Source organism: Lonchura striata, chromosome 22 (assembly GCF_050655825.1).
Source record: "Lonchura striata isolate lonStrDom1 chromosome 22, ASM5065582v1, whole genome shotgun sequence".
Taxonomy (NCBI): Eukaryota; Metazoa; Chordata; class Aves; order Passeriformes; family Estrildidae; genus Lonchura; species Lonchura striata.
Window position 1 is genome coordinate 2651160 of NC_140724.1, and position 12043 is coordinate 2663202.

Consider the following 12043-nt stretch of genomic DNA (forward strand, 5'->3'; position numbering starts at 1 on the left):
GCTGTGATTGTCGCTGTGATTGTCGCTGTGATTGTCGTTGTCGCTGTGGCTGTCGCTGTGACTGTCGCTGTCGCTGTGACTGTCGCTGTCGCTGTGACTGTCGCTGTCGCTGCCGCTGCCGCGCGGGGCTCCGCTGTCCCCGCCGCGCCCCGGCCGCACACCAAAGCCGTGCCCGGCCGTGCCGAGCCTTAAAATAGCAGCTCCGGCATCAGCCCTCCCCCGGCGGCGAGACATGGCCGACCGGAGCTGATCCCCGCCGCCGCTCCGACCCGCGCCCAGGTACGCCCGGGGCTCCCCGAATCCCCCCGCGGGGCCCGGCGGGTCCCCGGGGTGGGCCCGGGGCGGGGGGCTCGGCACGGATCCCTCCTGCTTCCCATGGGATCATCCCTGCACCCCGCGGGATCATCCCTGCACCCCGCGGGTGATCCCTGCACCCCGCGGGATCATCCCTGCGTCCTGCACCTCTCCCTGCGCCCCACCGGATCCCTCCTGCACCCCGCGGGTGATCCCTGCACCCCGCGGGTGATCCCTGCACCCCGCGGGTGATCCCTGCATCCCATGGGATCATCCCTGCACCCCACGGGTGATCCCTGCACCCCGCGGGTGATTCCTGCACCCCGCGGGATCATCCCTGCGTCCTACACCTCTCCCTGCGCCCCACCGGATCCCTCCTGCACCCCGCGGGTGATCCCTGCACCCCGCGGGTGATCCCTGCATCCCATGGGATCATCCCTACACCCCGCGGGTGATCCCTGCGTCCTGCACCTCTCCCTGCGCCCCACCGGATCCCTCCTGCACCCCGCGGGATCATCCCTGCACCCCGCGGGAGATTCCTGCGTCCCATGGGATCATCCCTGCGTCCTGCACCTCTCCCTGCACCCCACCGGATCCCTCCTGCACCCCACGGGTGATTCCTGCATCCCATGGGATCATCCCTGCACCCCACCGGATCCCTCCTGCACCCCGCGGGAGATTCCTGCACCCCGCGGGTGATCCCTGCGTCCTGCACCTCTCCCTGCACCCCACCGGATCCCTCCTGCACCCCACAGGGCCACCCTCCCCACCATCCCACAGAATCATTCCTGCACCCCACGGGCTATATTCCTGCACCCCACAGGACCATTCCCCCCCACCATCCCACAGAATCACTCCTGCACCCCACGGGATCATCCCAGTGTACCACGGGATCATCCCTGCGTCCTGCACCTCTCCCTGCACCCCACGGGATCCTTCCTGCACCCCACGGGATCATTCCTGCACCCCACGGGATCATTCCTGCACCCCACGGAACCATTCCTGCATCTCTCACCCCCCTGTGCCCCACAGGACCACCCCCCCATCCCCCAGGACCATTCCCACATCCCCCAGGTCCATTCCCCATCCCAGGGCCCATTCCCCATCCCAGGTCCATTCCCACATCCCCCAGGTCCATCTCCCCATCCCCCAGGGTCCATTCCCACATCCCCCAGGTCCATTCCCACATCCCCCAGGTCCATTCCCCATCCCAGGGTCCATTCCCACATCCCCCAGGTCCATTCCCCATCCCAGGGTCCATTCCCACATCCCCCAAGTCCATCTCCCCATCCCCCAGGTCCATTCCCACATCCCCCAGGTCCATTCCCACATCCCAGGGTCCATCCCCCATCCCAGGGTCCATTCCCACATCCCCCAGGTCCATTCCCCATCCCAGGGTCCATTCCCACATCCCCCAGGTCCATTCCCACATCCCAGGGTCCATTCCCCATCCCAGGGTCCATTCCCACATCCCCCAGGTCCATTCCCCATGCCAGCAGGGCCCAGCGCCGGGCAGCAGCGGGCGAGCCCCGGCTCTGCCCCCGGCCCGGGGCCAGCCCTGCCCGGGGAGAGCTCCGGGGGCTGTTCCCAGCTCCGCTGCGGGGCAGAGCCTCTCCCCGAACCTCGGGGGGCTGCGGCCCGGCCCGGGAGCCCGGGCGGGGTGGGGATGGCTGTTTTTCCAGCCAGCTGCGGCTGGAATTGCGCCGTTCCAGCCCTCCCCACGATCCAGCCGCGGATTCCGGCGCTGCCCGGGGCTGGGGACGCGCGGCCGCGCTGCCACCAAGGTCACACAAGGTTCCCGGAGCCCGGCCCTGCCCGGAGCCTGCCCCAGCCCCAATTCCCAGCCTGGAGGAGCCCAGGGAGCAGGGAGGATGTGGGAGACACCTGGGCAGGGCTGGCAGCACCCGGGGTGCCAGGCAGAGGCCGAGCAGCCCCCCTGGCACGGGGAAGGGACATGGGGACATCCCGGGGGCTCCCTCCGAGCTCCCCCCTGCCCTTGCCCCGTTTTCCTCGGCGTTGCCGAGACGTGGCTGGAGGCTCTGGGGGCTCCCTGCTCCTGCTCGGCTGGCTGGAGCCGCGGGAATGTCACGGAGGAGGGACCCGGGAGGTTCAGGGAATGGACCGAGGAGGTCCCGGGAATGTCACGGAGGAGGGACCGAGAATGTCACGGAGAAGGGACCGAGCGGGTCCCGGGAATGTCACGGAGGAGGGACCAAGGAGGTCCCGGGAATGTCACGGTGGAAGGATCTCGGAGGTCCCGGGAATGTCACGGAGGAGGGACAGAGGAGGTCCCGGGAATGTCACGGTGGAAGGATCTAGGAGGTCCCGGGAATGTCACAGAGGAGGGACAGAGGAGGTCCCGGGGACGTCATGGAGCAGGGACCGAGGAGGTCCCGGGAATGTCACGGAGGAGGTCTCGGGAATGTCACGGTGGAAGGATCTAGGAGGTCCCGGGAATGTCACAGAGGAGGGACAGAGGAGGTCCCGGGGACGTCATGGAGCAGGGACCGAGGAGGTCCCGGGAATGTCACGGAGGAGGTCTCGGGAATGTCACGGTGGAAGGATCTAGGAGGTCTCGGGAATGTCACGGTGGAAGGATCTAGGAGGTCTCGGGAATGTCACGGAGGAGGGACCGGGGATGTCACCGCTGCGCTTCCCCAGCCCAGCCGGGCAGCGCTGCGAGAGCAGGGGAGGCTGCAGGGCAGCAGCGGCGGGGCGAGAAGGGGAAATTCTCCTCCTCAGGGACGGGCAGCAGCGAAGGGAGCACAAAAAGGCCGCTGTGACCACGTCTGGCAGCGGGAACTGCCCGGGCAGATGTGTGACAGCAGCCATGCCCTGGAGGAGCTGCTGGGTAAAAGGAGCTTGCTCATGCCTGGAGTTAACTCTTCCCAGCCCAAAGCAGCCCCGGGTGCTCCCGAGCAGCTGCAGGACCGTGCCCACGGAGGGTTAATCCTGCCCGCCCTCCCTGCCAGGCTGCCTGGTGCCACATGGAATCCTCCACCTGTCTGGGGCTTTTCCTGCCCGCTCCTGGTGCCGTGCCCGGGCCTGGCCGCCTTTCCTCGGCTCCCAGCGCGGGTTGGCAGCGCCAGCCCCGAGCTGGCACCGTCCCCTGGCAGCAGAGCAGGGACGGGCTCCTGGGCAGGGCATCTCCTGCCAAGGTGGCCTCAGCCCAAAGCCGTGGGGCTGGAGCCACGCTGGGCCTGGGGAGGCTCGGGGCGCCGGCAGCTGGAAGTTCTCCCCAGCAGCTTTCCTTCTTGGAAGTGTGAGAAGTGCTACTCGTTTCCAAAATGTTTAAAAGGTTTGCTAAAACCTTATAAAAAATACAGCAGGAGACTGAATAGAGAAAATATTAGGATTTTCCCCACCATGTGCTCAGCCACACAATAGAGGTTTTGCCTTTTAACCCTTTGGCTCCTCCCAAAGTTCTGTCCAGGGGTGGAGATCACTTCCTGACACCTTGATTGGAGGTCAGCTGTTGCCACGGTAATGAGCCAACCCTCCCAAATGTCCCAAACCCAGGCCACCCCATAATAACAACGCAAGGAGGGTAAAACATAACCATAAATCTGTAAAACTCCTAACGCACACCCACAATATCTGCCCTCTAATTGTGAGAGCCGGCCTGGCATTGCTCCTCTGTCACACAAGGGATGTTGGCAATGCTCTGGGTGGGCGACCTGGCCTCAGCAGGGTGGCACGGGGACGGAGCACCACGGAATCCCAAAATCCCTGAGGCTGGAAAAGCCCTCCAGGCTCATCGAGTCCAAGTTGTGCCCACCTTGTCCCCAGCCCCGAGCGCTGAGTGCCACCTCCAGTTGTTGCTTGGTGACTCCACCACCTCCCTGGCAGTTCCGAGGCCTGAGCACCCTTTCCATGGGGAAATTCCTGCTGCTGTCCTCCCTGAGCCTCCCCTGCCCTACCTGAGGCCGTTCCTGGGAACAAATCCCGAATCCCAAATCCCACCAGCTGTCCCCTCCTGTCAGGGAGTTGTGCAGAGCCACAGGGTCCCTCCTTGTCGCTGTTGGACACAAAATGAGCACACAGAAGCTTGGTGAGTTCAAGACATAAAAAGAGACAATTTTATTTCTGACCTCGCAATATATAGAATTCCAAAAGTGACAGTAGGTTGGAGGATGGAATTGCCACCTCTCCAACCACACTGGTCAAACCAACAGCCCATCAATTCTCTCCTCCCACAAAGAAGAATGCAAAACAATCATTATTTACAGGAACAGTGCCTGAGAACTCCAGTAGAAATATGGAAGCAGATCAGTGTCAAAGACCACCCTAGGTTGGGGTGGCTCCATGTGGTGGAGAAGTCTCTCCTCCAACCCGATTTTGGTTTTTGCTGCTTGCCCAGCATTTTCTTCCTAAGGACATGTCATACCGCCCTTGCTGGAAGTAGGTCAAGTAGCCCCTGGGCGAGGAGCCGATTCTCCTGACAGCCTCTGCTCTGCTCCCCGACAGGACCGTGGGTGGCAGCGGAGCCGAGGTGACCCCAGGCCCCCCAGGCATGCCTTGTGGGGCTGGGCAGCGCCCATGGCTTTCCTCTCCAGGCTCTACAGGCCCAGCAGCAGGTCCCCGAGCCGCGCCCCGCGGGACGAGCGCGGCAGCCACCCCATCCTCAGCGTCTTCGAGCTGGAGCGCCTGCTGTACACGGGCAAGACCGCCTGCAACCACGCCGACGAGGTGTGGCCGGGCCTCTACCTGGGAGACCAGTAAGTGCGGCCAGCGGCACGGAGACACGGCCGAAATCTAACAGGGTAGAAATCGGCTTGAATTTAGGTGAAACGCGCCGCTTTGAGCTTGCTGATATAAGTAAAAACACGCTGTTTGGTCTGGTAACTGCAGTACTCAGCTGAGAAGAAGAGAAAGCAAACTTCCACACTAAAAAATAAGAGATAAGAAAGACTCCTCGAAACTTAAAACAGGGCAGAGTGACCCAGGAGTTCTTTCTTTACTTTCTGACAAAAACTGTGTACAAGTGTAACTAACTGTAAGTGTAACACAAAATCAGCAGAATGAATATGCATGAACCTATTGTGAAATTCTATGCATATAGAAATTAGTAAAGGTAATAAAAAACGATCAGGAGTTCTCAGGGGTGCACATGTCCATTGAAGGGCAATGAGTCCCCACATACGTCCAGTGCTGTGGATAAACATATTGTTCCCTACAAATCTTTATTAGAATTGTAGGGTTTGATTTTTCATCCGCGTTTCAGCACGGACCGGGGGCTGGCGTGGTGGACACAGAGACAGGATAAAGCAGCCATTTTCACTCTTGTTTTATTGTAGCACACATTTTCACTCTCATTTTATTGTAGCACGCATTTTTACATTTTATTGTAGCATGCATTTTCACATTTTATTGCAGCATGCATTTTCACTCTTGTTTTATTGTAGCATTTTTATACATTCTTACAAAGCTCAGAAGTTTACTCGTTGGTCACGAGAGACAAAGTGCTCACTGGAATAGGCAGCTGCAGGTTTCTCTTATTTCTCCTTGTTTCTTTCTTGGTTTCTGCCTCAACGACCTTTGTAGGAAATTCTTTCAGGGGTAAACGTGGATCCTCTGATCCAACTTCTCTCTGGCTCGCAGAAGTCGCTGTAAAACCTCTTCCACAGGGGGCAGCTCCAGGAAATGGGGAGAAATGGGGAGATCTGGGATGGGGAGATGGGCACCTTGTCACTCTGCAGCTCCTGAAGGGCGGCTGGACTCTGGTGGGGTTGGTCTCTTCCTCCAGGCAGCACCGGCAGAACCAGAGGTCACAGCCTTAAGATGCACCAAAGGAAAATACAGGTTGGATATCAGGAAAAAGATTTTACTGAAAGAGTGATAAAGTTCTGGAATGGTCTGCCCGGGGAGGTGGTGGGGTCACCATCCCTGGAGGTGTTTAAAAACAGACTGGATGTGGCACTGGGTGCCAGGGTTGAGTTGAGTTTCTGGGCTTGGTTTAGTGATTCAGGGATTCAGGGATTCCATGATTCTGTAATTCAGGGATTCTGTGATTCTGCGATTGAGTGATTCTGTAATTCAGGGATTCTGTCATTCAGAGATTTGGGGATTCTGTGATTCTGTAATTCAGTGATTTTGTGATTCTGTGATTCTGTAATTCAGTGATTTTGTGATTCTGTGATTCAGGGATTTGAGATTCTGTGATTCGGGGATTTGGGGGTTCTGTGATTCAGGGATTTTGTGATTCAGGGATTCTCTAACTCAGTAATTCAGTGATTCTGTGATTCTGTAATTCAGTGATCCTGTAAATTCAGTGATTCTGTGATTCAGGGATTCAGTGATTCTATGATTCAGGGATTTGGGGTTTATGTGATTCAGTTATTCTGTGATTCAGGGATTTTTTGATTCAGGGATTCTGTGATCCTGTGAATTTTTCAATTCTGTGATTCAGGGATTCAGGGATTCTGTGATTCTGTAATTCAGTGATTTGAAGATTAAGGGATTCCGTGATTCTTTGGGGAAGGTGAGGCAGAGCAGGATGGGGTGAGGAGCGTGGGGATGGGAGAGGAAGGAGCTGAGCAAGGAGGTCCCAGATCTGCCCGGCCGGGGTGGGCACAGGTAGGCTGTCCACGAGCTGTGAGATCACCATAAAACCCAAAAATCCCAAAAATCTGCCAGGTTTTTACATCCAGCTCTGTCAGCCAGAAATGTTTATCCAGAACAGCCTTTCTACTCTTCTGGGACACTTTTAGTGCTCTGAGGTGTCCCCTCTGCTGTGCCTGCAGGGATTTAGGTGGGACAAAGGAGGAAGGAGGCAGCAGAGCTGTGCAGGGAGGGTGTCCACAGAGCCAGGGCCATGATATCATCATAAAACCCAAGAATCTCAAAAATCTGCCAGGTTTTACATCCAGCTCTCTCAGCCAAAATCATTTATCCAGGACAGCCTTTCCAGCATGGTGTGACAATTTTAGTGCTCTGAGGTGTCCCCTCTGCTGTGGCTGCAGGGATTTAGGTGGGACAAAGGAGGAAGGAGGCAGCAGAGCTGTGCAGGGAGGGTGTCCACAGAGCCAGGGCCGTGAGATCACCATAAAACCCAAGAATGTCAAAAATCTGCCAGGTTTTTACATCCAGCTCTGTGAACCAGCAATGTTTATCCAGGACAGCCTTTCCAGCGTGGTGTGACAGTTTTAGTGCTCTGAGGTGTCCCCTCTGCTGTGGCTGCAGGGATTTAGGTGGGACAAAGGAGGAAGGAGCTGACAGAGCTGTGTAGGGAGGGTGTCCACAGAGCCAGGGCCGTGAGATCACCATAAACCCAAGAATCTCAAAAATCCGCCAGGCTTTTACATCCAGCTCTGTGAACCAGCAATGTTTATCCAGGACAGCCTTTCCAGCGTGGTGTGACAGTTTTAGTGCTCTGAGGTGTCCCCTCTGCTGTCCTGCAGGGACATGGCGTCCAACCGCCGGGAGCTGCTGCAGCTGCGCATCACCCACGTGCTGAACGCCTCGCACTGCCGCTGGCGCGGCGGCGCCGACTACTACGAGGGCACGGGCATCCGCTACCTGGGCATCGAGGCCCACGACTCCCCCTCCTTCGACATGAGCCCCTACTTCTACCCCGCCGCTGACTTCATCCACCAGGCCCTCAACGAAGGTCCCCGGGCAAGGGTCTGGGAGGAGAGGGAGAGGGGATGGGGGCAGCTGGGGTGGTGGTCCGGTGGTGGGTGTTGTTAAGGGTCTTGGGAAACAAAGGTGTTTCCAGGCTGGGGTGGTGTCCCCTCATGGGATTGCCTCCATGGATGGGATTGCCCCTGGATGGGATAATGTCAGTGGTGTCCCCTCGTGGGATGACCTCAGTGGGGTCCCCTCGTGGGATGACCTCAGTGGGGTCCCCTCATGGGATGACCCCAATGCTGTCCCCTCATGGGATGATCCCAATGGTGTCTCCTCATGGGATCACCCCAGCGGTGTCCCCTGCATGGGATGATCCCAATGGTGTCTCCTCATGGCATAATTCCAATGGTGTCTCCTCATGCAATCACCCCAGTGGTGTCCCCTGCATGAGATGATCCCAGTGGTGTCCCCTCATGGGATCACCCCAATGGTGTCTCCTCATGGGATTACCCCAATGGTGTCTCCTCACGGGATTACCCCAATGGTGTCTCCTCACGGGATAATCCCAATGGCATCTCCTTGTGGGATAATCCCACTGATGACTCCTCATGGGATCACACTGATGGTGCCCCCTGCATGGGGTAATTACAATGGAGTCCCCTCATGGGAGGATCCCAATGGTGTCTCCTCATGGGATGACACCAGTGGTGTCCCCTCATGGGATAATTCCAATGGAGTCCCCTCATGGGATAATCCCAATGGTGTGTCCTTGTGGGATCACCCCAGTGCTGTCCCTCATGGAATGATCCCAATGGTGTCTCCTCATGGGATCACCCCAGTGGTGTCCCCTCATTGGATAATTCCAATGGAGTCCCCTCATGGGATCACCCCAATGCTGTCCCCCCATGGGATGATCCCAATGGTGTCTCCTCATGGGATGATCCCAATGGTGTCTCCTCATGGGATCAGCCCAGTGGTGTCCCCTCATGGGCTGACCCCAGTGCTATCCCCTCATGGGATGATCCCAATGCTGTCCCCTTATAGAATCACCCCAATGGTGTCCCCTCATGGGATCATCCTAATGACATCTTCTTCATGGGATAATCCCAATGATGTCTCCTCATGGGATCACCTGAATGGTGTCTCCTTATGTGATAATCCCACTGGTGTCTCCTCACGGGATAATCCCAATGGCATCTCCTTGTGGGATAATACCATTGATCACTCCTCATGGGATCACCCCAGTGGTGTCCCCTCATGGGATAATTCCAATGGAGTCCCCTCATGGGATAATTCCAATGGAGTCCCCTCATGGGATGATCCCAATGGTGTCTCCTCATTGGATCACCCCAATGGAGTCCCCTCATGGGATGATCCCAATGGAGTCCCCTCATTGGATCACCCCAATGGTGTGTCCTTGTGGGATGATCCCAGTGCTGTCCCCCAATGGGATGATCCCAGTGCTGTCCCCCCATGGGCTGACCCCAGTTCTGTCCCCCCATGGGCTGACCCCAGTGCTGTCCCCCCATGGGATGATCCCAATGGTGTCCCCTCATGGGCTGACCCCAGTGCTGTCCCCCCATGGGATGATCCCAGTCTTGTCCCCCCATGGGATCACCCCAGTGCTGTCCCCCCATGGGATGACCCCAGTTCTGTCCCCCCATGGGATGACCCCAGTGCTGTCCCCTCATGGGCTGACCCCAGTGCTGTCCCCTCATGGGATCACCCCAGTGCTGTCCCCCCATGGGATGATCCCAGTGCTGTCCCCCCATGGGATCACCCCAGTGCTGTCCCCCCATGGGATGACCCCAGTGCTGTCCCCCCATGGGATGATCCCAGTGCTGTCCCCTCATGGGATCACCCCAGTGCTGTCCCCTCATGGGCTGACCCCAGTGCTGTCCCCCCATGGGATGACCCCAGTGCTGTCCCCCCATGGGCTGACCCCAGTGCTGTCCCCTCATGGGCTGATCCCAATGGTGTCCCCCATGGGATGATCCCAGTGCTGTCCCCCCATGGGATGATCCCAATGGTGTCCCCCATGGGATGATCCCAGTGCTGTCCCCCCATGGGATGATCCCAATGGTGTCCCCCCATGGGATCACCCCAGTGCTGTCCCCCGCATGGCATCAGCTCCTCCCCGGAGGGACCAGGCTGCCTGAGGGCCCCGTCCCCTCAGCTCACGGCCCCAGCCGGTGTCCCGAGCTGCTGCTGGCCTGCACTGTCCATTTTGGGCTACCAGGACACACTGGCACCCTTTGCCACAAGGGTGACCTCGGTTCCTCACAGCCCTCACCCCCTGCCGGCTGCAGCCCACCCACCCCGGTGCTCCAGGGCACAGCCGGGTGCTCAGTCGGTTTTTGGGCTGAAAACGTGGGATTTTCCTGGCTGTGCTGTGACGCAGCCGCCGTGTCCCCCCAGGGAGGATCCTCGTGCACTGTGCCGTCGGGGTCAGCAGGTCGGCCACCCTGGTCCTCGCCTACCTCATGATCCGCCACCACATGCCCCTGGTGGAAGCCATAAAGACGGTCAAGGACCACCGCGGGATCATCCCCAACCGCGGCTTCCTGCGCCAGCTGGTGGCCCTGGACAACGCCCTGCGGCTCAAGAGGAGCTCCTGAGGGGCCGGCGCCCCGTGGGCTCTGCCCGCGGCTCACCCGCAGCCCCCCAGCTCAGGGGGTCCAGCCCAGACCCTGCACCTGCAGTTCTCCACCCAGAACTGGCCATGGCCTCCTTCCCAGCCCGCTCGCTCCCCGGCACCCCCGCAGGACTCGGCCCCGCCTCGCCGGCTGCTCCACGCCGTGCCGGAGCCTCCAAGGCTCTGTTGTCCCCGCTGGCACCTGTGTCCCTCGCTGCCAGGACAGTGCTGTGTGTCCCGTGTCGTGCGTGCCGTGTGTCCGTGCTGATGTCAGGTGTGGTGTGTGGGCCCAGGCCAGCTCCTGCCGCGGTGTTCGGGTGTTCCCCGCGCCTCGTGCCGCCCTGTGGAAATAAAGGCAGCGCTAAGGAAGAGCCTGGACGTGCCTCGTGTGCCCGGAGACAGCCCAGGCTGGCACCTGGCATGGATTGGGGACAGGGTATCACCTCAGTGCTGGGGCAAGAGGGACCCGAGTGCCCCAAAACCTCAGTCCAGGGATCAAACCGGAGATCCTGCCGAAACCTGAGCCCCTGCTCAGAGCCCAAACCTGAGATCCCAACCAAACCGGAGATCCCACCCAAACCTGAGCCCCTACTCAGTGCCCAAACTGGAGATCCCACCCAAATCTGAGATCCTGCTCAGAGCCCAAACCTGAGATCCCAACCAAACCGGAGATCCCACCCAAACCTGAGCCCCTATTCAGTGCCCAAACCTGAGATCCCACCCAACCCTGAGCCCCTGCTCAGTGCCCAAACCTGAGATCCCAACCAAACCGGAGATCCCACCCAAACCTGAGCCCCTACTCAGTGCCCAAACCTGAGCCCCTACTCAGTGCCCAAACCTGAGCTCCTGCTCAGTGCCCAAACCTGAGATCCTGCTTAGGGCCTGGCCTGGAGTTCCCCACTCCGGACTAAGGGGGGCTTCTGGTGGGGAGCAGAGCAGGGCTGGCAGTGCCTGTGTCACCCAGCAGGGCTGGCAGCCCCTGTGTCACCCATCAGGGCTGACAATCCCTGTGTCACCCATCAGGGCTGGCAGCCCGTGTCACCCATCAGGGCTGGCAGTGCCTGTGTCACCCATCAGGGCTGGCTGTTCCTGTGTCACCCATCAGGGCTGGCAGCCCGTGTCACCCATCAGGGCTGGCAGTGCCTGTGTCACCCAGCAGGGCTGGCAGCCCGTGTGTCACCCATCAGGGCTGGCTGTTCCTGTGTCACCCATCAGGGCTGGCAGCCCCTGTGTCACCCATCAGGGCTGGCTGTTCCTGTGTCACCCATCAGGGCTGGCAGCCCGTGTCACCCATCAGGGCTGGCAGCCCCTGTGTCACCCATCAGGGCTGGCAGCCCCTGTGTCACCCATCAGGGCTGGCAGTGCCTGTGTCACCCATCAGGGCTGGCTGTTCCTGTGTCCCCCATCAGGGCTGGCAGTGCCTGTGTCACCCATCAGGGCTGGCTGTTCCTGTGTCACCCATCAGGGCTGGCAGCCCGTGTCACCCATCAGGGCTGGCAGTCCCTGTGTCACCCATCAGGGCTGGCTGTTCCTGTGTCCCCCATC

General features: G+C 59.5%; 1 protein-coding gene across 1 annotated transcript; it reads left to right on the forward strand.

The window, feature by feature from the left end:
- The first annotated feature begins 220 nt into the window (after positions 1–220).
- DUSP26 (dual specificity phosphatase 26) lies at positions 221–10867 on the forward strand. Its single transcript, XM_077789259.2, has 4 exons — positions 221–279; positions 4762–5012; positions 7695–7903; positions 10282–10867. The coding sequence occupies exons 2-4, from the start codon at positions 4834–4836 to the stop codon at positions 10479–10481; spliced, it is 588 nt and encodes a 195-aa protein (XP_077645385.1). The 5' UTR covers positions 221–279; positions 4762–4833; the 3' UTR covers positions 10482–10867.
- Positions 10868–12043: the final 1176 nt, after the last annotated feature.